The sequence below is a fragment of the Choloepus didactylus genome, chromosome 5 (assembly GCF_015220235.1).
Source record: "Choloepus didactylus isolate mChoDid1 chromosome 5, mChoDid1.pri, whole genome shotgun sequence".
NCBI lineage: Eukaryota > Metazoa > Chordata > Mammalia > Pilosa > Megalonychidae > Choloepus > Choloepus didactylus.
The window spans coordinates 1,271,038-1,296,871 of record NC_051311.1 but is presented as its reverse complement, the minus strand read 5'-3'; the positions used below and the strand labels follow the sequence as shown (position 1 = coordinate 1,296,871).

Genomic DNA, 25,834 nt, shown 5'->3' with positions numbered 1-25,834 from the left:
CACTTCCTTTTGATTACTAAGTGCATGGAATATTTTTTTCCATCCTTTCACTTTCAGCCTATTTGGGTCTTTGAACATAAGATGTTTCCTGTAAACAGCATTTGGTTGGGTCATGCTTTTTATCCATTCTGACAGCCTCTGCCTTTTACCTGGAGATTTATCCTGTTTACCTTAAGGTGACTACTAATAATGCAGGACTTTCTTCTGCCATTGTGCTCTTTGTTTTTCATAAGTTTATGCTCTTTTTGTTACTCAATTCTTCCATTACTGCCTATTTCTGTATTTAGTTGATCTTATGTAGTGAACCCGTCGGCTCCATTCTCATTTCCTTCTGTGCATATTTTTCCAATATTTTCTTTGGGCTTAAATTTAACACCCTAAATCTTCAACAATCTTGTTTTCTTTGATATCAACTTTACTACAGTAACAAACTCAAACTATGTTCCTATACTCCTCCACACACACCCCCACACACCTTTGTGTAATTTTTGTCCTAAGTTACGTGTTTACACATTATGAATCTAAAACCATTGACTTTTTGTGCATTTGTATTTTAGAACCTATAGGAAGTAAAAATTTGAATTTACAAACCAAAAATACAATAGTCCTGGCATTTATATTTACCCATGTCATCATCTTTACTAGAGATCTTTATTTCTTCATGCAGCTTTGATCTGTTGCACAGTGTCCTTTCCTTTCAAGCTACAGAGCTCCCATTAGCTTTTCTTTTAGGGGCAGTCCAGTGGTGATGAATTCCTGCAGCTTTTGTTTATCTGGGAATGTCTTAATCTCTCCCTCATTTTTCAAAGACACCTTTGCCAGATATAGATTTCTTAATTGGCAATTTTTTGCTTTCAATATGTCATCCCACTGCCTTCTTGCCTCTGTGACTTCCCATGATAAATTGGCACTTCTTGTTGAGGCACCCTTGTACATGAGGCATTGCTTAGGCTTCCAGAATTTTCTCTTTATCTTTGGCATTTGAAAGTTTAATTATAATATTTCCTGGTAAGTGGCTCTATTCAGGTTTATCCTGTTTGGAGTCTGTTGAGATTTTTGGATGTGTATATTCATGTCTTTCATTACATTTGGGGAATTTTAGCCACTATTTATTTCAATATTCTTTCTGCATCTGCCTCTCTTTCTTCTCCTTCTGGGACTCCCAGAATGTATAATTGGTATGCTTGATGGTGTCCCACAATTCTCTCTGGCTCCATTCACTTTTCTTCATTTATTTTTCTTTCTATTCCTCAGACTTAGTGATTCCAATCATCTTATCTTCCAGTTCACTGATTCTTTCTTTTGCCAGCTCCAATCTGTTGTTGAACTCCTCTAGGGAATTTTTTTATTTCTGCTACTGTGGTCTACAGCTCTGTTTAGCTTTTTCATAATTTTTATCTCTTTACTGATATTCTCTTTCTGTTCATTTATCATTTTCCTAATGTTCTTTAGTTCTTTATTCATGTTTTCTTTTAGTTCTTTGAGCATATTTAGGACCACTTTTTAAAGGTCTTTGTTATGTACCAGTTCTTGTTCTTCTCATCAATGGTTTCTAATGCTTTAATCTTCTCCTTTGCGTGGACCATTTTTCCTGGTTTCTTTGTATGCTATGTAATCTTTTGTTGCAACCTGGACATTTTTAATGTATTAGCTCTGAAATTTAGACATGGAGGCAGCTTTTCCTCAAGCTTGTATCCAGCTAGTCCTATGACAGAGATTTTCTTGAATACCAGGAGCTAACAAAAAAAAAAGAAGAAAAGCAACACCTTTGTCTTTATTGATTAGCCTACGTGAGTGCTCTCCCTCAGAGCTTAGCTGTCCTAACAATGAGTTTAGAGACCATCCCAAGGCAAAACACACAGTCCTCCCTGGTCTTTTCTGCATGTGCATGAGTGGCCTTAGAGTTCCTCTGTTTCCATGAATATGAATGTCCCCATCCCCCTGGAAACAGCATTTCCTCATCGTCCTAGGTGCTCCCGTATGTCCCACAGCTGGCAGTCCTTTGCCCCAGGCAGCTGCAAGTTGACTGTTCCCCTACATCCTCTTCAAGAGAGCTCTGTGGGCAGACTTCTGAGTGCAGGTCGAGCCCTGGGATGGCAAGTCTGAGACTGTTTCCTGTGCCCAGTATGTGCATGAGGCTTACTCTGTTCCCTCGGGAACTGGGGCCTGGGATTGCACTGGGGTCGTGGACCAGCTCCATGCCCAGTGGGTCGGGGTGGGGGAGGGGTCAGCAAGGGCACCATGAGGTTTTCTTACCATTTGTAATTTGACTTTCTCTTGATTTGACACTTGCCTATTACTGTAACCCTTTAATTGTTTTCCAGAGTTTTGAGAAAGATGGTTCTGTCAGTTCTTGTTTGTTGCTTCAAGCTCCTGTGGGGGGATGGAGCCCTGGAACATCTCACTCTGCCATCTTGATGGGGCAGGGCTTGAAAACCCGTCACTAACTTTTGAAAATGTAATATGTTAATTTCACCATGAATCACAGCTAGCACAGATTTATTAGCAAAATTGTACCATCCTTTTGGAAACTGATAAAATGGGGCTGTATAATGTCACCAAAATAAGACTAGCCACCAAGTCTTCACTGTGAATCAATTAATGATATTTCTGTTTTAGCTTTTGTTTTGCCATTTAACTCTTCAAGAGGGCTAACATAGCCCTCATAGAAGCTCATGAATTTTTCTTTATGACATCTGACTGAGACAACAGAGATCACCAAGTTTTATAAAGTAGAGATCATAAGTGTGCATTATAAAAGAAGTCGTGCCACATTTACATTTTTCACAATTTCCCAGGAAATGCTTCCTCGCATATAGTTAGCAACTTTCACCCCTGTATGTGGCGACAAGGGTGGTAGATGTAAGTTCCCACTCGGCCCAGACGTTCACTTGTCTCCAAGGAAATGAGTGCCAAGATCAGGCTCATTTAAACAAATAGTAAAGGAGAAGAATCGTACAAACCAGCAAGGAGGGCCGATGGGGCCGGCCTGGGGTCTGCAGAGGCGTCCCAGGTGTGGGCGCACCTGCCCAGGGGAGGGTGGGGCTGGCGCACCTGTCTCCGCCTCCGGGGGCGGCGCTGCGGGACCTGCTGGGCGCTGACGGGGGCGGGTCCGCGCCGAGTGTGCGGTGGGGGGGGGGGGTTCTGGCAGGTGGCGCTCAGCGCCCACCCCCCACGCCCATCAGGAGCCACAGCCCCGCGCTGGTACCTGGAACCCAGAATGCGATACAGCAGGGTACAGGTGTTCGGATCCTCCCAGAGATTTCTCTTTTTTTTGTTTGCGGGGGGGGGGGAGGGGGGTACACAACCAAACCCCACAAAAGCCAAAGCAAACTCCCTTCATTGGTCATCTGAGATAAAAAGTAAAAACCCACCTAAAGATGAGCAATTTTTTTGTTGGAAACCCCCCTAGGAAAAGATAAGTAAAATCAAGGGCGAGTGAAACGGAGCTGACGGATTCATGCACGTTTGAAGGTGCCTGAGGCAGGGAACTGTATTTGAGTTAAAAATCCATGTAAACCGGCTGAACAGGGGCAGCCTCTAGGCCAGGAGGGGTTCGGATTTCCCTCCCAAACCAGAAAGAGCTAGAAGGGAGGGGAGGGGACTCCGCTTGTACCTGGCCCCTGGCAGAGCCGGGCTGCTTGTGGCATCTCACGGAAGTCACCGTTGTTCCGAGGTGGGTGCGCACCACACCTGGTGGCAGGTGGGGGTGTCTTGCTGAGCCCCCCACACACACCCTCGGTCTCTTCCACTAGAGGCTGACGAACGTCCCCTGACGTCTGTGGGCTGGAGGGTGCCTGGCCTCGGCTTTGGCCGTCCTACCATCAGGAGGCTCGGGAGACGTCATCCAATTCTGTTTTCCTGCACAACACGGAAACCAGGCCTTGATTAGTTATAGAAGATGAGTTCCTTACTCAACGGCGTAGGGAGTGCAACGCCGAGCACAGCTGAGGGCCTGGGAGAAGGCAGAGGAGGGCAGGCGGGAATTACGAGAAAAGAAAGAGAGAGGAAGGAGTGAGGGAGGGAAGGAGGGAAAAGAAGAGAAGCAAATGAAAAGAATCAAGAATCCCTGTCAGCCGCTGGGGTTAGCCCCTCTTCGGAGCCACTGTCATCGTTTGACTCGGGGGGCACCAGCGCGCCCCGACGGCCACGGCCTGAGGCTCCTGTGTCCAGTTACTGCGCCGTCCGGCTCTGCCTCAGCCGTCCGTCCCCGACCGGGTCGTGTGCTTCACGCCTCAGCGCGTTTTCCTTTAAAACGGGGGCAGTGGCATTTTTGCTACCTCACAGGACTGCTTTGAAAACTTCGCATAATTTAATTGAAGGAAGCTGGGATGTCAGTATTTAAAATAGAATTCTCAATTCTGAGCTAATTTCTTAACTTTCTTAGTTTATTAATAAAGATTCACTAAGGGCCTACTTTTATGTTCAAAAAGCTCTGTTCAAAGATCAGAGCTGTGGGGGAAGATGAAGTATATATTAAAAAGAATCCTTTCTCACCAAAATTAAATCCTTCTGGTTGTTTGGAAGACAATGTTTAAAAAAAATGAAAAGCCAAGCTAGAGACTGGAGAAAGTATTTGCAACACACGTATCTGATGAAGAACTGTATCTATACAACATAAAGAATTCTTACAATTCTAGAGTGAGGCCCGAAACTTTAAAATTAGTAAGGCCTGATTTTAAAAGGTGAGCTAAAGGTATGAAGAGACTCTTCACAAGGGAAGTTATCCTCACCCAGACACCCATTAGAATGACCAAAATTACAAAGGCAGAGAATCTCGGGTGTAGACGAGAACATGCAACAACCAGAGTCCTCACTCATCCCGGGGTGATGTAAAATTGCAGAGTCATGTTGGAAACAGTTTGGCAGTTTTTTGTAAAGTTAAATATCCACTCATTGTGTGTCCTACCAAACTACTCCTAGGTATTTATGCAAGAGAAATAAAACTTGTGTCCAAAGACATGTTCACGAACGTACAGAGCAGCTTTTCTAACAGTCAAAGACTGGTGACAAACCACTGCCCATCACCAAGAGGAAGGCTACACAAATTGTGCTATGTTCATAAAACGGAATACTCACAAGCAAACATAAACCAAGTACTCATAGCAAACAAAAACACTCACACGCAAACAAAAACCACAAAGAAGGAACGAACTTCTGATCCATGCAACAGTGTGGGTGAATCTCAAAAGCATCTGGGGAGTGAAAGAAGCCACTCACAAAATGCTACACACGGCGAGCCTCCACTGACATGAAACAGAAGAGACAAATCCAGACATGGCAACGGAAGATAATTCTGCAGTCTCCTGGGGCTGAGGGGACAAAGGGAACCTTCTAGGAGACGAAAATGTTCTGTAACTTGACCGTCATGATGGTTACATGGTGCATCAATTTTTCAAGACTCATTGAAATATACACTTAAAATGGATGCATTTTTTGCATGTAAAGTATACCTCAATACAACTAATTTGATTTGAAAAAAAAAATCTTGCAGCAAGGGGCAAGGAGTCTAGGAGGTTTGTATCCTCAGGACCCTTTCTTCCAAATTGCATCAGTTTGAGGAGGGGAGAATTTCCTAGTAGAGGATCTTAAAGCCTATTCTAATATTAACATGCTTTTTATATTGATGTTGCCATCCATCATATCTCAATCTATAAAGTGACAAAGATGCTAAGTCAGTCAGGTAGCTCACTGAGAACCTCCACTATTCTTTATAATGTCATCTGCCTTCAGACAAATCAGAGTCTGTCCTAAGAGGCACTATTCATAATATTTGTGCCATCAGTTTTACATTTATGGTGCGTACTGGCTAATAGCAAGGTTTTTTAAGCTTAAGACACTTAAGTGACATTTGAAAAATATCTGAGATGAAGAATGTAATAAGGGAATAATTTCCTTAATCAATGTAATCTCTGGGAAATTGATTATCTCAGTTTATAACAGGTTCAACGGAGTATTTTTAAAGTCTTGGGCTACTGTCAAAATAAATGTGCTACAAATGCTACAAGTGATCATATATATTAGAAAAAGAATAGAATTAATAATGAAAAGCTACTTTTTCATATCCCTTCTACTCAAATTACTTCCAATTACTGCCACTCGTTCTTTGGCATTTCTTGCCATTATGTTTCCATGTCGCGCGGAGCCCTGGTGCGTCACAGGGAACGGGGATTGTTGGGCTGCCGTGGAGGGTGCAGGTTACGGGAAATAAAACAGACTTCAGTGCCCACGGACGAGCACCTTCCCCCGAGGAGAGCTGCCTCACGCCTTGCACCGACCAGCACCCGGGGAAGGGGCCCGCTGGCCCCAGGACGCAGCCGCCAGCAGCACCCAAAGGAGGAGGGTCAGCTGTCCTCTGGGGTCACCACCCCAGGGCCTGCCCGGGACGGGAACCGGGAGCTTTCTGGCATCTACCTGCTGCCGACGGTTCTGGGGTCTTGTGCGTTCCGGGCTCCTTTCCTCCTTGGCGACAAACTCCCGTCCCTTCCGGGAGGTGACGGGACGCGGCGAGGCCTGGGAGGTGGAGGTGAGGGACGGTCACAGCCCTCAAGGAGGCAGGAGTGGGGTCCAGGGGGACGCAGTGTCTGCTCGCAGGAGGTCATGATTCTTCGTCAGGTGTTGAACTTGGGGCCACAGTGAGACGTCCTCGTGGAAATGAGCACGCGGCCACCGGGTTGGGGGCCGGGCTTCGCGATGGCCACTCGTCATCGTGCACAGCGACGGCCCCGACACGGCGAGGCCTGTTCTGTGGGGGGCGAATCTCTTCTTCACCAGCACACCTTGGACCGAGCACCAGGGACAAACTCAAACAAAAACCCTCTGCTGCCGAGACCACGGGTACGCGGCGTCTCCGACCCTGTTAACTTCTCACGTAGCCGCCCCCCCCCAGGAGCACGCAGGGCTGAGGAGAGGAGGGTGTTTGTCTGAGGGGTTCGTTTTGTGTCCAGATACCATCCTCGTGCAGAGGGATTATTTACTGCCCACCTCGGGCCGTACGAGGCACCGCACAGATGTGCTCTGGCTTCTAGACTCTTTCTAACCCAAACAGCCGAAGTGCCGAGACGAATCAAGCGCGAGTAGGACGTGTGTGCCCTGCACATGGGCTGAAGCATCGAGGAGGAGGAGAGGGGAGTGGGGCTGAAGGCCGTGCCCTGAGGGGCACACGGGACCACCGCAGGGCCGCCTGCAGTCAGCTCACTCCTGGGGCGTCCATCCCTCGGCTGTGAAAGCCACTGACGGTCCCTGTCGGAGGAGGCGCCAGTTCATCGCCTGCTCAACAAACATTTACCACCATGTGCTGGTCCCTGTGGTTGGATCAGAAATACAAAGATGAAAGCAACGCAGCCTTCAGGCAACGATGGTAAAAAAACATTTACGAGCAGGCAGCTGTTCAGGATGCTTTTGACTGTGTAACCAAAGACCCTACAAAATGTGCTGTAAATAGTAAGGATGCTTATTATCTCACATTAAAAAAAAGAGCCTGGAAGCAGAGCCTTCTAGGGCAGCCATTTAACTCGAGCGCATCACGGAGCCGGGCGTTGTCTGTCTGTCCTTCCTGCTGGCTGCCGTCTCCAGCCTTGCGCCCCGGGCGGGGAGGAGCGCGCGGGTTTCCCGGGGCCTTGGACGGGGCCTTTCCGGAGAGAGGAAGCGCGGGGAGCCGGGCACGGGGAGCCTGCCCCTTCCCGGGACTCCGGGGTGCTCGGAGGCGACCCCCAGGTGGGGATTTTGTCAGCTGAGCTGTTTCTGTAAGGATTTAGGTGGTGTGCCCCTCATTTTTTTTTTTTTTTTTTTTTTTTTAGAATCCCATATTACTCCCCTATATCCCTTTCTCATATACATTTAGCAATGGCATATTGCCTTTGTTACATTTAATGGAGGTATATTACAATGTTACTGTTGACCATAGACTCCAGTTTGCTTTGATTATGTTTTTTCCTGAATACCATCCCTTTTTCAAATTTCTACATGGTTGACATTCATTTGCTTTCCCACATGCAAAAACATTTTTATATTTGTATATTTAGTAACAGTCATTGGCCACTCCAGTTTTTGCCACGTTATACAGTCCCAGTCTTTATCATCTATCGTTACCTCTGGTGTCATACATTCTCCTATCCCACCTCTTTCAGCTTTACTCACAGACATCTTTGTTCAGTGTACTTACAATACCATGCTACCATCACACAGCATTATGCTATCTATTTCTGGATCTATGCGATCAATCCTAAACATTCTGTAGTCCTTCAGCATCAAATGGCTGATCTCTGCCCTCTTTCTATCTCCTGGTCGCCTGTTTGTCAGCTTTTAACTCCCAAAGTTTGTTCATTAATATCTGTTCATATTAGTGAGACCATACAGAATCTGTCCTTTTGTTTCTGGCTAACTTCACTCAACATAATGTCCTCAAGGTTCAGCCACATTATTACATGATCCATGTCTTTGTTCTGTCTTACAGCTGCATAATATTCCATCATGTGTATATACCACAGTTTGTTTATCCACTCGTCCTTTGATGGACATTTGGGCTGTTTCCATCTCTTGGCAATTGTGAATAATGCTGCAGTAAACATTGGTCTACAAATGTCTGTCTGTGTCTTAAGTTTCAGTTCCTCTGAGTATATACCCAGCAATGGAATAGCTGGGTCATATTGTGCCCCTCATTTTTATTTCGTTTATTCTTTCTCCCTCCAACTTCATCTCACTTATTTCTCGCTCTTTTTAAGAAAAGGAAAAAGCAGCCAGTTGTATCGCGCGTTCTCCCAGCATGGGGGTGCGGGGGGGAGCCCAGGGCTGGAGCCCACAGAGGGTGTTGCCTCCCCTCCATCCTTTCCCTTGTTAGTGACTCGGCCTGGAATTAGGGCCCAGAGGAAGAGGGGCTCCCCCGGGGCTGGGCGGGCGGGCGAGCTCCCGGCTGCCTGGGGGGACCCCCGACGGCCTGGCCTGGCCTGGGGAAGGCGGGGGCTGCGGGGAGTGGGGACCCGGAAGGAGGAGGCAGCTGCGGGGGCGCTGGCGGGGGTCCCCCTCCTCCCCGCTCGCTGACGGGCGGCCCCCGCACCCCTCGGTCAGCGGAACCGTCAGCTCATCGACCCGGGTTACTCGCAGGTGCTTCCTGGACGGTCATGCGCAATTTTTAATTCCGGACTAAGATTTCGGAAAACCAAACTAAGTGTTTTTACTTTCTCTTTTAATGCTTACCATTAATATTTTTAGGGAGAAAATGAAAAGTGTTAGCATCTCCAACAGGGTGTTCCATGAGTTTCCTGGTGGGAGGTGACAAAGGCATTTTTTTAAGTGACTAAAAATGGTTTTCCACAACACCATGAAAATATCTCCCAAAGCTCTAAAATGAAAAACTCTGTGACATGGAAAAGGCAGTTTTGAGGGGGTCCAGGGGCTGTCAGCTGCTTGGAGTGGCTGGTTTTATTCTTCTCTGTACTTCTCTCATGATTTCCAACACCAATTTCATCTGTTTCAAAAAGGCAAGCATCCTGGGGGACAAAGGGGAAAGTGGGCGACCGTTTGTTAAGTTGGATGCAGGCGATTCCAACCGAGGGAGGACGTTACAATGTTGCAAGAAGCAGGGCCTTTGAAACAGCAGTGGAGTCACATCTGTAACAGACGCCGCCCCGATGCGAGCCCCTCAAAGGGGCAGGACCACGTGGGCCTCAGACCCTCCGCTGGGGCCCTTTAGAAGCCGGTGGAACTTAGCTGCAGCCTCTGTTGATATTTGACAACCGCTTGAATCACCAAGATCTAAGCATGCAATTACAGTAGACAGCAACAGTCTAGAATCGTCTGCCAGTTCTGGCTTCATGGAGGCGCCCGGCTTTGCTGCATGCTCCTGGAGGTGTGTTGGCACCACGCTTTCCCAGGGATGCCTGCAACAGGCATGGCCGGAAACCAAAACTAATCTAGCCGGTGTGCATGTCCAGAAGGAGGGTGGTATGAAGGAGACTTAATTATTATTGTTACTTCAGGTATACCAAATGGAAAAGCGAGTCCTGCCATCGGGGCCAGTGATCTGCATCGTGTCTCCGGCGAGCGGCCTCTTCCCGCCCCGCTTTGTCCTGGCCGCCCGCCTGCCCCTCCAGGCTTCCCACGGGCCCGCGCGGGAGCCTCGTCCAGGTGCTGCTTCGTGCCCGGCACGCAGTTGTGGGGTCCCCAAGCTCCCCTTGACCTAGGGAGAGCTGTTTTTTTCTTTTAAACTAAGCTTTCCGCAATTATTGTTTTCATATTACTGGGCTGTTGCTGGACAGCAGCCGTCTCGGTAGTGTCCCAAAGTCTTGATCTTTCAATCATAAAACCTCATCCCTCCCCGCCCCAAACTTGAACAAGCCCTCGATCCTGATGCAGCTGCCGGGTCCCCCAAAACCATCTCCGGCCCTGGCCCTGGCCTCGGGCCCCTGCCCCAGCTCTGCTTTCCCTCAGTGCAGCCCCCCTTTCCTTTGCAAAAGAGTGTGCAGCTTGAAGGAAACAAGCAAGCCAACCTCAAGGATGCAAAATACAATTTTTTAAAAATCAACCCACCACTACAAAATAACTCTCATGCCCATTTAAAATCATTTCAAAATTATTTCTATATACACACTCACACAGTACTGCATGTGTAATTATACATGGATGATTGAGTGATAGGATAGGTTGAAGGAGAACTAAAGGAAGTACTAACCTTCAGATAAATACTTCTTCACCAAAAGGGGTATTAGTTCCTAAAAATATGCATCAATATTAATAAATAAAATTAATGAAACATGCTGCCTATTAATAGAATCAGAGGTTTTATCAGCTTTGCTGCGGCATAGCTGACACACGCTCACCTGCACACCTTTAGAGCCCGTCGGAGAAACTCTGAACCGGCACGTCTGACGCCCTCCCACGTTTGGGTGATGCCCACACCCGTCAGCCAGCAGGTTCCCGGTGCCCCTTCGTGACTCTCTCGTCTACCCTCCCCGCCGTCCTCCCAGGCAGAGGCTGAGGTGCTTTCCACCACTGGAGATTAATTTGCATTTTTCAGAGTTTCCTGTAAGTGGAATCGTGCAATCTTTGTCTCTCTTTGGCCCCTTTCTCTCTGCATACATAAGTAATTTGAGATTCATCTTTGTTGCTGTGTAATCAACAGTTCATTCCCTTTCATTGCTGCATAGTATTTCCTTGTATGTACGGACACCACAACTTGTTTACCATTTATTTACCTGCTGATGGACACTTGGGTTGTTTCTTGTGGTGGTCATTACCATCATAAACTGACTTCATCAAAATCCAAAACATCTGCCCTTCTAAGGACATTAGGAGACTGAGAAGACACATCACAGACCGGGAGAAAATAAACGACTTGTAGCCAGGATATATAAACAGCTCTCAAAATGCGATAATAAGAAAACAAACAACCCATGGTGATTTTTAAAACTAGATATTTAGATTTTAACATATTCTATTACCTCCTTGCTACACATTTGAGGAAATAAGCACTCGGGCCTCCTCCTCCAGGTAACACCATGTTTATGTGGTTGAGGGTCTCGCATTCCCACGGGGCCTGTGACTAAGTCCCACCACACTCATTCTTAATCCTTTATGTAGCCAGGTCAGTGCTCCTGGCCAGTGCGTCCACCCTTTCCTTATTCCTACATTTTAACATTTTTACTTACCCGTGGTTGGCCGGGTCTTGTCAGGAACTGGAGTCGGTTCCTGAAGGGCTGCCCATGTTCCCGAGCTTTCGCTCAATCGCAGCTTCTCGTCGCTGTCATCCTCCGTGCTTGCCCCTTGCAGGTCTCAGCTGACAAGTGAGGCCGTCCGTGAGCCTGGACCAGGTCAGTGATGCTGTGCTTTCTCCCCAAAGTGCATAAAGTTGTAACTCCCTATTTGTGTGATTTTTGTTTAATTTTATTTCACCTTCCTAAACAATTTAAACTTAAGGTCTGACTCACATCTGTCTTGCTCACCATTATCTCCTGGCACCGTTTATGGCTCAGGTGGGTGCTCAATAACTTTGTTCATTTAATTAACAAATATTTATTGTTTGAGGAGCTGGAAACTCAGCATTAAATAAAATATTCCAAAACCCCACACCAATCTGTACCCTCATGGAGTTACATTTGTGGGTGGGGGAGCAGAACAAATGAACCTGTGAAATACACAGTATGTGGAGTGTTACAGAGAAAACCGAAGCAAGAATGGAGGTGATGGGAGGAGGGGATTTCCTAAGCAGGATGCCCAGGAAGGTCCTCAGCGAGGTGACATTTAAGAAAAGGCTTGGAGAGAATTTGGTTAGTCCTCTGGAACAACTAGCATATAGCCAAGAACAACTAGTACATAGTCTGGAACAAGAGTTGGGGGACATCTGTGACTGGACAATATTGTACGCCAGCCTGGAGTGGGTGGAAGGGCTGAAATCGCAGGGTAGAACTGTAAGTAAAGCCCCCAAACTGTGGGGCTGGCGCCCGTCCCCCACCAGCACCACAGGCTGATTTGGAATACTTCCCTGTGGGAAAAACAAGCAGTCCCTATCAGGAGAAAGGGAAGATAGCTCAGCCAAGCTCCAATTGTTTTAATTAATGAATTTGGACTACTGAATACAAGCTATGAACACAGATAAACCTGGAGCAAGCAGAAAAAGAACCTGGAGGCAGAGAGGAGGTGGGCCTGATGGAAAAAAATACATAAATAAATATAAAGAGAGGCTTTTAGAGTTGGCTGAGTTCAGAATACTGGAAAAGGGCTGTGTCCCCAAAAAGGGGCACATAGAAACAGGCACCAGCTCTGGTTCTTGACTAGTAAACTCGGGGGCTGGGGACTGGCTCTGAATGGGAGATTTCTTTCTTTTTTCCTTTTTTTTTTTTTTTTTCTCTCATTCTAAGTAGCTCATTAGAGAAAGCCTCAGGCATTTTCAATTGTCGGTGCTGACCCAGGCAAGGGTGGAGTTAAGACAGTCAGAGAGACAAAGGAAGAAATCAACTGTAGGAGATAAATCCCTAAAGGGCTTATCTTCCCTAGGAAAAGGGTGTGCGGGGCCCAATTCAAGTGGCTGCCCTTCCTCAGAGAACTCAGACCCCAGGGCCTAGGGAGAAAAAAAAAAAAAACAGAAACAGCTTAAGCTTGGCATCTGACACCCTCAGCCCCTGGCTAGGGCACGGTTTGCTGAGAATTAAAGGGACCGCATGTTGTTACACCAGTGGGGAGCTGTGGGCCGACAAGCACCACCTGTTGGTCAGGGTAAAAGCACAGCATTTAGGGGCCTCACAGGAAAGTCTGTGTATTAGTTAGGGTTCTCCTTGGAAACAGAATCAATGAGAGATGTCTCTTATTATCAAATTGTAAAAGTGACTCACGCTACTGCGGGACTGCACGAGTCCAAATTCTGCAGAGCCGTCAACAAGCTGTCAACTCCAAGGAAGACGTCCGACGAACTCCTCGGGAAACGAACCGACAACTTTGACAAATTCCTCAGGAAACGAACCGGCAACTTTGACGAACTCCTCAGGAAACAAACTGGCAACTTCGACGAGCTCCCCAGGAAAAGCTTCACTGAGCAGCTGAAGAAGAAGTGAAGGTTTTCTAACCGTCCAGCTCATAAGCTCCAACTGATCACCCGGACCAAATCCAGCCAGTTGCATTCTCTCACTGTGGAAGCACGCCCCTTGATGAGTCATCAGTCAGCTGCAGTCAATTGACTGATGATCCGACAAACCAACCAGCCTCAAATAGCCTCACAGGAATCGTCAGGCCAGTGCCCACTTGACCAGACAGCTAGGCCACCTAGCCAAGTTGACACATGAACCCAACCATCACAGTCTGACAACCTGCTAGGTCTCACCCTCAGGGAAACCTGGTACTGAATACAGCCTCCTCCTCGGACCTGGCCCTGTCTGGTCTTATTGGGGTAATCAAGGAAACCAGATGCCTAGACAACAAAAAAATTATGAATCACACTAGAAACAATGAAGAGATGGCCCAGTCAAAGGGAAAAACTTACACTTCAAATGAGATACAGGAATTGAATCAACTAATTAAAATTTTTCAACAAATATGCAAAATCAGTTCAAAAATCAAATCAATGAGTTGAGGGAAGATAAGGCAAAAAGAGATGAAGGGTATAAAGAAGACATTTGGTGAACATAAGGAAGAACTTGAAAGTTTGAAAAAACAATTGGCAGAACTTATGGGAATGAAAGGCACAATAGAAGAGATGAAAAACACAATGGAGGCATACAACAGCAGATTTGAAGAGGCAGAAGAAAGGGTTCAGAAACTAGAGAACAGAACATCTGAAATCCTATGTGAAAAAGAACAGATAGGGACAAGAATGGAAAAATATAAGAAGGGTCTCAGAGAATTGAAAGACAACATGAAGTGCATGAATAAACATGTTATGGTTGTCCCAGAAGGAGAAGAGAAGGGAAAGGGGGCAGAAATAATAATGGAAGCAATAATCACTGAAAATTTCCCATCTCTTATGAAAGACATAAAATTGCAGATCCAAGAAGTGCAGCGTACCCCAAACAGAATAGATCTGAATAGGCCTATTCCAATACCATAGTAATCGTATTATCAAATGTCAAAGAGAGAATTCTGAAAGCAGCAAGAGAAAAGTGATCTATCACATACAAAGGAAGCTTGATAAGACTATATGCAGATTTCTCAGTAGAAACCATGGAAGCAAGAAGGCAGTGGATGATATATTTAAGATATTGAAAGAGAAAAACTGCCAACCAAGAATTCTATATCTGGCAAAACTGTCCTTCAAAAATGAGGGAGAGTTTAAAATATTTTTAGACAGACACTGAGAGAGTTTGTGAATAAGAGATCTGCTCTACAAGAAGTACTAAAGGGAGCACTGCAGGCAGACAGGAAAAGCAAGGAAAGAGAGGTTTAGAGAAGAGAGTAGAAATGAAGACTATTAGTAAGGGTAAAAGGAGAGAAAGAAAAAAAATAAAAATAAGATATAACATATAAAACCCAAAAGACAAAATAATAGACAGTAGTCATTACATTGAGTAAAATTAGCCGGAAACAAAAGGATGGGTACTCTACGACTCATTCGTATGAACTAACATTGAGAGTGAAATTTGAGAGTTAAAGTTGAGAACACAGTTTGTCAGGAGATAGAAAGAGGTTAGAAAATGGGCATTTGATGCTGAAGGAGTACATATGGTTCAACATTTTTGTTCTAGTTAGCTAATGCTGCCAGAATGCAAAACACCAGAGATGGATTGGCTTTTATAAAGGGGGTTTATTTGGTTACACAGTTACAGTCTTAAGGCCATAAAGTGTCCAAGGTAACACATTAGCAATCGGGTACCTTCACTGGAGGATGGCCAGTGGTGTCCAGAAAACCTGTTAGCTGGGAAGGCACGTGGCTGGTGTCTGCTCCAAAGTTCTGGTTTCAGAATGGCTTTCTCCCAGGACGTTCCTCTCTAGGCTGCAGTTCCTCAAAAATGTCACTCTTAGTTGCACTTGGGGCGTTTGTCCTCTCTCAGCTTCTCCGGAGCAAGGAATGATGTTGTGAGGTTTGCAACTAGCTGAATGGACCTTGAGGACAGTAGGTTGAGTGAAATAAGCCAGAATCAAACAGACAGACATTATAACACCCACTAATATGGACTAACTATAATGTACAAACTCTGAGAACTGAATCTGAGAGCACAGGTTATCAGGGGAAGGCTTACGGTAGAGGCTCCTAGATTGTAAGCTCTTAGAGCAGTCACATCTATTCCTGGGTTGTAATGGTTATTTCTAAACTCTGAGATGCTGAGCTCTTTGTATATACCCTGGTTGGTCCCTGGAACTTTGGGTTTCTGTGTGACACCTGAAACTCAGAGCCAGAGTCCGGCAGCTATGAATGTCAGCATTACACCATACTGCAACTTTTAAAAAGCTGAAAAAGAGATCAGACTTCAATTAGAGATATAAATGAAGCAGATTGGGTTAGGACTAAGGTAAACCAGACTAAAAGGAAAAGGATGATACTGTTTTAAAACTTCAACTTTTGTGTGAGACCAAAAGAAGAAATGTTTATTCTAGCATGCTATATAATGTAACTTGTATGGTCAGTTACTCAAACACCATAATTACATGGAACCTTGAATAGGGGGTGAGATCTGGTTGGTTTGTAACCCCAATACATCCCAGAGTAATTTGGGCAGAGAATAAAAGCTATTTGCAAAGCCCCCTTGAGGGACTGGGAAAAAATTGGAAATATTAAACTTCCCACCTGGGGAATTCTTGATATCCTTGTAAGCACTGGGAACTACCATTGTAGTAAGCCAATCCCTCAATCTTGGGGCTTGCCCTTGTGGAGCTTGTTTCTGCAATGGAGAGGCTAAGCCCATTTATAATTGTGCCTAAGAGTCACCCCCAGAGAACCTCGTTCATTGTGCAGATGTGGCTTCTCTCCGTGACTCAACACTGCAGATAAACTCACTGCCCTCCCCCCTACATGGGACAATTCTCCCAGGGATGTAAATCTCCCTGGTAACATGGGACATGACGCTTGGGGATGAGCCTGGACCCGGCATTGTGGGATTGAGAACATTTTCTTAACCAAAAGGTAGAAAAGAAATGAAACAAAATAAAGTTTCAGTGGCTGAGATATTTCAAATGGGGTCAAGAGGTCATTCTGGAGGTTATTCTTATTTACTATGTAGATATCTCTTTTTAGTTTTTAGTGTCTTGGAATAGCTGGAGGGAAATTCCTGAAACTGTTGAACTGCAACCCAGTATCCTTGATTCTTGAAGACGATTGTATAACTATATGGTTTACACGGTGTGACTGTGTGATTGTGAAAATCTTGTGGCTCCCGCTCCCTTTATACAGTGTAAGGACAGGTGAGTAGAAAAAAGGGGACAAAAAGTAAATGAATAACAGGAGGGGAAAGGAGTATGAGATGTTTGGGTGCTCTTTTTTACTTTTATTTTTATTCTCATTTTTTTTTCTTGGAGTAATTAAAATGTTCAAAAAATTGTGGCTATCTATATACAACCATGTGATGATACTGTGAGCTGATTGTACCCTGTGGATGACTGTATGGTATGTGACTATATCTCAATGAAATTGCACAAGAAAGGAAAGAAAAGGCACGGCGGGGGCAGTGTCCACTGAGGACCAGAGGGCGTGTGGCCAGAGGCACAGAGAAACCGTAACTGCCGCAAGCCTGGGAACCAAGGTGCCCTCTGCCCTGCACGAGTTCAGCCCCAGGCAGGAATATAATCTGGATTTCCTGGTTCCTTCCCCCCCCGCCCACCCCTGTTCTTGACCGAGGAAGGGAGAAGGTGTTGGACACTCTTGGGCCTCTCCCCGGATCGCCACATTTCAGACACTAAGTAGGTTCTCCAGGAAACTCGCCAAACCAACGGCCTTTGATACAGCGCAGGAGACGAGGCGCGCGGGGCGGTGGGCGCCCGGAGCGGGCGGGACGGGGTTGTTTGCTCCCCCGTTGGCACCTGCGTGGCACCTGCGTGGCCCCTGCCACGGGCGCACGGGCTCGGCCGCACCTGCCAGGCCCCGAGCTGCCCCTCAGAGCCCGGCTCGGTTTGTGTGCGTGTTTGTTTTTAATGAAAGTCTCTGTTAACTCATCCACCTGGTGTGTGAGTATCTCCAGGGACTGAGAGTTCACTGCCTTCTCTTTTTTCTTCTTTCTCTTATGCATTTTTAAAATTGTAAACTTTAACATATACACATAACAGTGATAACTTTCAAAGAATAGCAAGTAAAGAGAAAATTTCAAAGAATATCATGGGTCACAGTTCCACAACTTCAGCTGTTTCCATTATTGTAAAATATATAACATACAGACAGAAAGGTGTCAACTTCCGATGTGCAGCTCGACAAGCAGTTATCTAGGTAGTTTCAAAAATCGTTACGGGTTACAGTTCCCCAGTTTCAGTTCTTTCCTTGTAATGCACTATAAGGTATATTTAGAAAGGCAAAGAGCTTCAAAACACAACTCAACAAGCAGCTACAGAGCAAATTGCAAAGGATGTTCTAGGTTACAGCTCCACCGGGTCATCCCCTCCTTCCAGCTATTACGACACCCAGCATCTAATATATATATAGAGAGAGAGAGACACTCACAGAGAGAGAGAGAGAGAGAGAGAGAGAGACACTCACAGAGAGAGAGAGAGAGAGAGAGAGAGAGACACTCACAGAGAGAGAGAGAGAGAGAGAGACACTCACAGAGAGAGAGAGAGAGAGAGAGAGAGACACTCACAGAGAGAGAGAGAGAGAGAGAGAGAGACACTCACAGAGAGAGAGAGAGAGAGAGAGAGAGAGACACTCACAGAGAGAGAGAGAGAGAGAGAGAGAGACACTCACAGAGAGAGAGAGAGAGAGAGACACTCACAGAGAGAGAGAGAGAGAGAGGTTTCAGGGCTCACAGCCTTTGTTCAATCTTTTCCTGTTTGTTGCCACCCCTTCCTCTCCTTAATCCCTTTCTCCATCTTTGGGGTGTCTAGGCAGTGAGCACCCTTTGTTCATATTGGAAGGAGGTGCCTGACATTTCCTTTTCCGGACTTATGAGCACGATGGAGAGAAGGTCGATAGTGCAGATTAGTTCACGAGAGCGCGAGTCTGTGGCTGCTGCACAGCGGCCGAGGAGAGGCCCCTGCAGGCTCCGGACACTGTGACCCGATCAGCAGTGTCTGAGCCCCGGGCAGACAGGGCAGCGCCGGCCCACGTCTTCCTTGTCCCACTTTCCTCCGACTCCTCAGCACGAATAGTGTCCACCCAGCTCGGCTGTGAGCCCCGAGTGGCGGGAACTGGCGAGAGGCTGGGGCTGCCCGGCTCCACCGTCCCCTCCCTGCCCACGGGGCCCTCGCGTCGCCGAGCCGGGTCCAGGCAAAGGCTCGCATCCTGCGGCCACACGGGCTGGGCCAGCTTCCCCTCAGGACTTCCACAAGGTCCGTGGGGGACAGGGACAGGCTTCCCCCTCGGGGTCGGGGTCCCCCGGGTACCTCCAGGACCCTGGAGCCGCCCCCTTCTGCTGCAACCCCTGCCGGCCATCAGTGTCGCAGTCTGGGATGCGGGTCCCCGTTCGCTGCCTGCAGGGCGCAGGGCCCTCTCGGTCTGCAGGACCCTGGGCGAGCTCTGAGGGGCCCTCGGAGAGCAGGGTGGCCCCTGGCATGGCGCCCCTCAACCTGGCTGCGCCCACCCCCCAGAGGAGGGGCCAGACCCCAACCAATTCCCCAGCCCCATCCACTCCAGCTGTGGGGGGCCCTGAGGAAGCCCCTCGGGCGCGTGGAGGGCAGCGCTTAGGAGTCACGTGGAGTCACGGGGCGCTGAGCTTCCTGGCTTGGCCGGTGCCTCACTCGGGAACAGTGTTGGTTTCATGTCTGTGCTTCAATCGAAACTTTATTTTTTCAGATGGGGGATCTGAATTCCAGGGATCCCCTGACTGTGGAGAGGACGTGCCCATTTCCAGCTCCCACTTTTCTCTCTCACAGGGAGACTCGCCGGGGGACCCCAGAGAGCCGAGGCAGCAGCTTTGGCACCTGGGCAGTGACCCTGACAGCAGGGAGCGTCCTGCAGCTCCAGCCGCCTGCCCCCGGAAACAGGAGGGAGGCCCCCAGCTGCGCAGGGCTCCTGTCCAGCCGTCCCAGCGCTGCACGTTGGTCTCAACTAACTGCAAAACAGCACACCCAGAGTTCTGCAAAAGATGAAACTCTGTCCTCGTCTTCCACCTGAGCCCCTCCCAAAAGCTCCAGCCCAGGATTTTTGAAATCGCATCTCCTCTGTCCCCTTATTCCTTTTTGCTGATAAAATTGTGTAGGAGGACATTTTCCATGCTACGAATGAAGGAGGATTTGTCATACCAGGGAATAACAAATAAATTGTTTGCAAAGGATAACAAAAGGCCTACAAAAATATAAACTGCACTTAGCAGTCATTTCATCATGAACTGTTTGTCAACAGGGGCACACTTCCTCCTCCCCAACCTTGTTTTCTGCCATTGCACATCTCTCGTCACTCACAATGTCACATCTCTCCCAGATATCCACGTTTCCATCCTCCTGGGGCACCTTTCTTTCTCTTTGTTGCCTGGACTCTAAGACTGAATTTAGATGGCTCTTACCTTAGGCAGAATTGGAGCTGTTCTTGTAATCCCCTGATGCAGTGACCACTAACCTAATTAAATCCGGCCACCACCTGTTTTTGTAAATAAAGCTTTATTGGAACATGACCATCCTGCTCGTTTATGTGTTATCCTTGGCTGCTTTCAAGCTACTTTGGCAGAGCTGAGTAGTGGCAGCTGAATGACCCCCACAAAGCCTAAACATGAAACAGGAAACGCTTTCTGACCCTGCCCTAACACCCTAACTTGTTTGCTCGTGCATCACCAGGCCTTGTCCTCTTGGACCGAGATTCTGGGTTTACCCGCCACCCATGTGCAATCTGCATGGAAAGGGAGGCCCAGAGCGGCTGGTCTGGGCTCAGGGCTTGGCTCTGCCACTTGTGAGCTGCGTGGCCTTGGGAAAATGACCTGGTCTACCCAGGCCTCAGGTTTCTCATGTGCAAAAGAGGGACAATAATAGGCTTATAGGGTTGCTACTAGGATTAAATTGAATATTGTAAAATGGCTTAGAATAGTGTCTGGAACAAAAAAGTGTTAGCTGTAAGTAGTCCTTGTAGCCCACTTGCTTAACAGTGCATTCCCACAAATCCTGCTTGCATTTGTTGAAAAAATGAAGAAAAAAGACAAATATTCCTGGAAGATTAAAATAATGGAAGATATCCAATGTCATAGCCTAATTCCTTGCAAAAGCAAAAGTTTGACTCAGCATACTTAAAGGAGGTGCAATGAGGCAGAGGCATGGCCGCCTCATGGAGGAAAGAAGAGGGAGAAATGGAAAGCGTTTGCTAAGTAACAAATTCTCCTTAGGTTGCATGGTTAGCTGAACATCGGAAGAAAGTTCTAGGAAAGTTGTAGGAAAGCTTGCCCTGTAGCACCCCCTACCTTTGCCACTGAATCTGAGAGGAACCAGCCAGCCCCCTGCAGGGTCCCGCGAGCCCCGGCTGAGCCCAGCCCACGTGGACCTGCCGTCCCGGCCAGGCGTCCCTTCGCCCCTTGAGGCCCGAGCCCGCCCCCCCGGCCTGCTGCTGCTGAGGGGCTGAGCGGATTTACCACGATTAGAAGATCGTTGAAGTTCTCGGTAACTTTTCTGAGGCGTCAGAAGCAACTGTTACAATCAATGCAATTTACGGTGTGTTACTGTTCCAGAGAAGCCGCTCCCGGGCAGGTCGCCACTGTCCGTTTCAGCTTGATAAACCCTGCAACCTAACGCAGTCCAGACGGGTTCCCGGGTGAGACCCCTGAGGGACCTCAGAGGGACCCCGAGGTGCTGGCACCAGTTCCAGCCTGTCCGGCTCCCGAGGCTCCCGCGGACCCTGTGACGAAGGTGCTGGTGGCGGGGCCAGAAGATGCGCCAACCGTGCTCCCCACGAGGCCGGGAGGAGCCCCTCATGGTCCCCATGAGGCCGGAGGAGCCCGTCGTGGCACAGGTCGAGCCCAGGCCGAGGGAGATCGAGGCGCACTCTCCAGAGGGATCCTGGCTGAGCAGGAAAGGAAGGACGAGGCGAGGCCCTGGCTTCCCCCCTGAGCAGGTGCTCCTGTAAAAAATAAAAAGTGACCCCTCAGAGCCAAGGTCAGATATCAAAGAGCAAGTGAAGATCTAAAGCAACTCCTTGATATTGTTATTTAAAAAAAAACAAAACCACACTGTCAATAGCTGTCTTCATCTTCCTTTCTTTTTAAACATGCAGTTGGGGTTCTTGGGAAACGTGTCACGACATAGCTCATTTCACCAAGCCCGGAGCAGCCCGACGGCTGGGAGGCTCCTGCTCAGCTTCTCTCCAGCCTCCCTCCGTCCGCTGAGGGAAATCTGGCTGCAGAGCTGCTAAGTGCATCACGAAAAGAGAAACAGAACAGCCTTTTCCCAGCAAAACCAGGATTCACGAAGACGGTGAGAAGCAGACTCGCTTTTCTCCCGGTTCACACATTTGGCGGAAGCTGCCACTTCCCAGGTTTGACACCTCTTCCTTTCCAGTAGCCAAGAAGATTTTATGTAAGATGTTTACACATCCCGCAGCACTGTCTACGGGTTACTTTAAAATAACTAAATGGCTTTATAGTTTTTGAAACCCCACTCCTTGGGGTGGTACCGTAAGTGGCTGTGCTCCGCGTAGCCTGGGGGGGCTGGGGGCCCCTTCTCGGAGCTCAGCAGCTGGGGGGGGCGGGGGGCAGGGGGCAGGGGGTCAGGCCCACTCTTCCCGGGAACTTTCCCTTTTCCTCAGATCTCGTGAGCCGATGGAGTGCTCCGTTTGTGCAGAAAGGGAGATGGCCTTCCTACAGTGTTTTAACCACGTGGTTACCGTGACATTTTTATTTGCCATTGTGTTTCTGTTTACAAGCGGAGATGTATTTCTAAATAGCCATCGGGATGTTGTTTTCAAGGCAAGATGTCTGAAGTTTTCAAACAAGATTGAGCTTTGCATATACAATCTTGTGTTCAAATGAAATACAATGTGCAGAGTAGGTTGAATGAAATTCACGGGCAAATGCCCCGTCGATGATCCCTGTGGCCGCGGGCGGGGCCGACCCTCTCCCCTGCACCACGGATGGGCCCGAGGGTGGGACTTCGGTGGCAACTGAGCTTCAGGCCACAGAACGCAAAAGGGAGATGCCTGGACGTGCCCCGAGCCCCCGCGCAGCGTCCGCGCAGCCCTGGGAGGGGTCCCGGCCCCCGGGCGCAGCGACCTGAGAGCCCGCGGGAGGCTCTGCCCGGAGTCCCTGCAGTAACCGCGCAGCGGGCAGAGCTCGTCCGGGGCCGGGACATGCAGAGACGGAGCGGAGAACCCCCGGCCCAGGGAGAAGCAGGAACACGAGTACTCACAGGCCGGACAAGAGCCAGGGGACGCTGTCGCTTTGAAGCCCCCCGGGGTCCCGACGGTTTGTTCAGCCCCTGTGGCCACCGAGGCTCCTCTCTTCGGGCGAGGGGCACGGAGCATGCAGAGAACAAGGAGCATGTAGACAGCCCCCCGCGACCCGGGCCCAGGCTGTCGTCACCTTGTGCTTTCAGAAGCGAGCTCCGCCCGGCGTGGGGCACGAAGGATCACTTTAGTTTCCACTCAGTACCGTGGGGACACTTTCCAGGAACGGGCCGCTCCGCCCCCCAGCCCCCCACGACGTGCACCGTTCTCGGGGAACCCCTGCCTGGGAGACTTCTCTGGCTGTGCATAGCTGTTTGCTTACAGCTGCTCCTTCTATTTAGGGTTTTTTTTTTAATAACCTCAGAGAAAATACAAATAGAAAAAAGTACAAAGTTTAGATGAGAAAGGAAACCTTAGGGAGCAGGTGGCGTTTCTAATCCTTCGGCAGACCCGGCATCAAGCTCGGGCCTGCTCTGGGGGGCGGGGATCCCCTTCCCTGGGCAGGGGTCTCTCCGGTCACCCACACCTTCAGCCTGGAGGAGGACGGCCCAAGCTTTGTGAAGGGAGCCAGGGATGTGCACGGGGGCAGTCAGGGGCTGGGTTCACCCCCAGGGGCTGGGGACCCCGCAGCGAGGAAAGCCCAGCCCAGGGATTCCCAGTGAGTGACCCAAAAGCCCAGGGCTGCAGAGGCTTCTGGTCATCTGGAAAGCGTGCGCTGCACCTCTGGAGGGGGTCACGCTCGGTGGAACCTGCTAAGCGGGGTTTCTCACAGCAGGTCTTCTCAGCTTTGCAAACCTGGGTCTTCCAAAACTGCGACTCAGTCCTTGGTGGTCCTGAATGCCCCGTGGCCCCAGCCCCCACCCCACAGCCCCAGCCCCCACCCCTGGCAGCCAGCCCCCCACCTCCAGCCCCTGGTGGTCCCAGCCCCCGTGACCCAGCACACCCTCTTACCCCCAGCCCCCATCAGCTGTGACCCCTCAGTCCCCCGAAAAGCCCCAGTCCACTGCCACTTCAACACCCCCTCTCCTCCCCAGCCCCCCAACAGCCCCCACAGCCCCCCCAGCTCCTGAGCTCAGCCCCCCTTCTGTCAGCCTTGTGGTGGATGCACATCGCAGAGCCCACAGGGGCCCGGGTGCGGCCCCTTCCCACCCTCCGACCCTGCCCCTCCCCCGCCTGCCTGCTGCGCAGCCCCCCTGCCCTGGGATTTTCCCGGCTCCGACCCCCTCCCCGCTCTGTCCCCAGCTCCCGGAGGTCCCTGTGACTCTGGCCTGCGGGGCCGGGGTCTGCGATGTTCTCCCGGAATCCCTGTGGCTCTCTGCTCCCTCCTGCCCCAGCTCTGGAGCTCACTGACCACGGGCCTCCGTCTCCCGAGACCACCTGGCCGGGGCCACCAGGAGACGGGCCAGCAGTTTTATCCTCTCCAAAGTCCTTCCGGAACTGTGTGGCTATAAACATGAGAGACAAATGAAGCCCTTCGCCCATGAATGTCTTCGTTTAGCGTTTCAGATTTAGCATCTTGGAACGGGAAACAGCCACCTGAGCTGCTCTCAGCTGGTGAAGTTGAGAAAGGTGATCCTGAGAACAGCCAGAATATATGAGGTAATTTAGGCGGAGATGGATTTGAAAACACCGAGGGCTCCTGGTAGACTTGCGGCCAGGAGTGCCGTCTCCGCTTGGACAGCGCTGCAGAGGGGGCGGCCGACACGGCCTGTGGCTCACTCGGGGCCGTCCTGAACTTCCCCAGCGGAGATGGGCTTCAAGATGATTTCGGAGGAGGGCAGCGGCTCTTCCACAGGGAATCCTCTCCTCCTTCTCAAAAAATTCATCACAGGGTGTCAGTTAATGGTTTTGTTTGTTTGCCTGTTTTTCTTGCAATGACAGAGGCAGACGCAAGTCAAAGCACAAAGAAAGGGGACAGATGACAGGGACCCAGGAGGGTCTGGAAAGAGGAAAGGTAGAAGGGCAGGGGGCTCCAGGAAGCCCCCAGCCCCCCAGCACGTCCTGCACCCTGCCTTCTGCTCTCAGCTCCGTGCAGTGGGCATCCAACCTGCCCCGTGGCCACGAGGGCCTGTCAGGCCCCTTGCTGTGGACCCAGGTCGTGGAGGACGTCACCGGGCCACACACCGCACCAAGGGCAGGGCCGTCCGGGAGGAGGGGCTCCCAGGAGCCAGAGAGTCGCTGTCCTCAGACCCTAGCTGGTTCCTTCCAGGCCCACAGGCTGCCCCCACCACAGAGCTCAGTGAGCCCAAAGGCCCCCTGCCCCCGGACGCAGACGCACACGGCTGAGACGGTGAGGAAACAGCAGCCAGTGCTATTTGAGAGGATGCAGCAGGGTCCCGGGAGAGAGCTGCTAACACCAGTGCCCCCATCCTCGCCCAAACACCAAACCAGCTGAGGAAAACGGAAAGCAGATGGACACCCAGGAGCCACTTTGTACCCAACCAAGGCTACACTGGGGCGTGGAGCTTCTATCTGCAGGCAAACGGGCTTCCTTTCCTAGACCCAGAGGTGGGCAGAGAACGAGGTGGACAGAGTCGGGCGCAGGCCGCGGGGTCGGGGGGCAGAGCCGGGCGCAGGCTGCAGCTAACCCTCGCCCACCAGTCGTGTGGCCCTCATTCCTCCAGACCTGGGATAGAGCAGAGACTAAAAACTTCTGGCCCTAACATATTTAGCTTCTCGTTGAGGGAACTAGACCGAGCAAAATGTTCAGCAGTGACACATCCACCCGAAAGACGGACTGAAGGGGCTGCAGGACTTAGAAGGATGGAGCACTCACATGTAGACCAGGGAGGACTTCCCAGGCAGGAGCACTCGAATGGCCTCACTGACCATGTCCTCCTCATCCACAGTGAGTGCCTCGGGAGCTGGGCCTCTGAGGCCCCCCCAGCTGGGAGGCGGAGCAGGAGTCCCCAGGAG

The 25,834-nt window shown here is 49.6% G+C and overlaps 1 protein-coding gene across 1 annotated transcript in view; it reads left to right on the top strand.

The window, feature by feature from the left end:
• The window catches only part of RSU1 (Ras suppressor protein 1), a 146,952-nt gene extending 127,390 nt beyond the window's left edge, over nt 1-19,562 (top strand). The window contains exon 9 of the mRNA XM_037837652.1: nt 19,435-19,562. Within this exon, the coding sequence (XP_037693580.1) occupies nt 19,435 (1 nt within the window). The 3' untranslated portion in view covers nt 19,436-19,562. The remainder of the gene's footprint in view (nt 1-19,434) is intronic.
• Nucleotides 19,563-25,834: the final 6,272 nt, after the last annotated feature.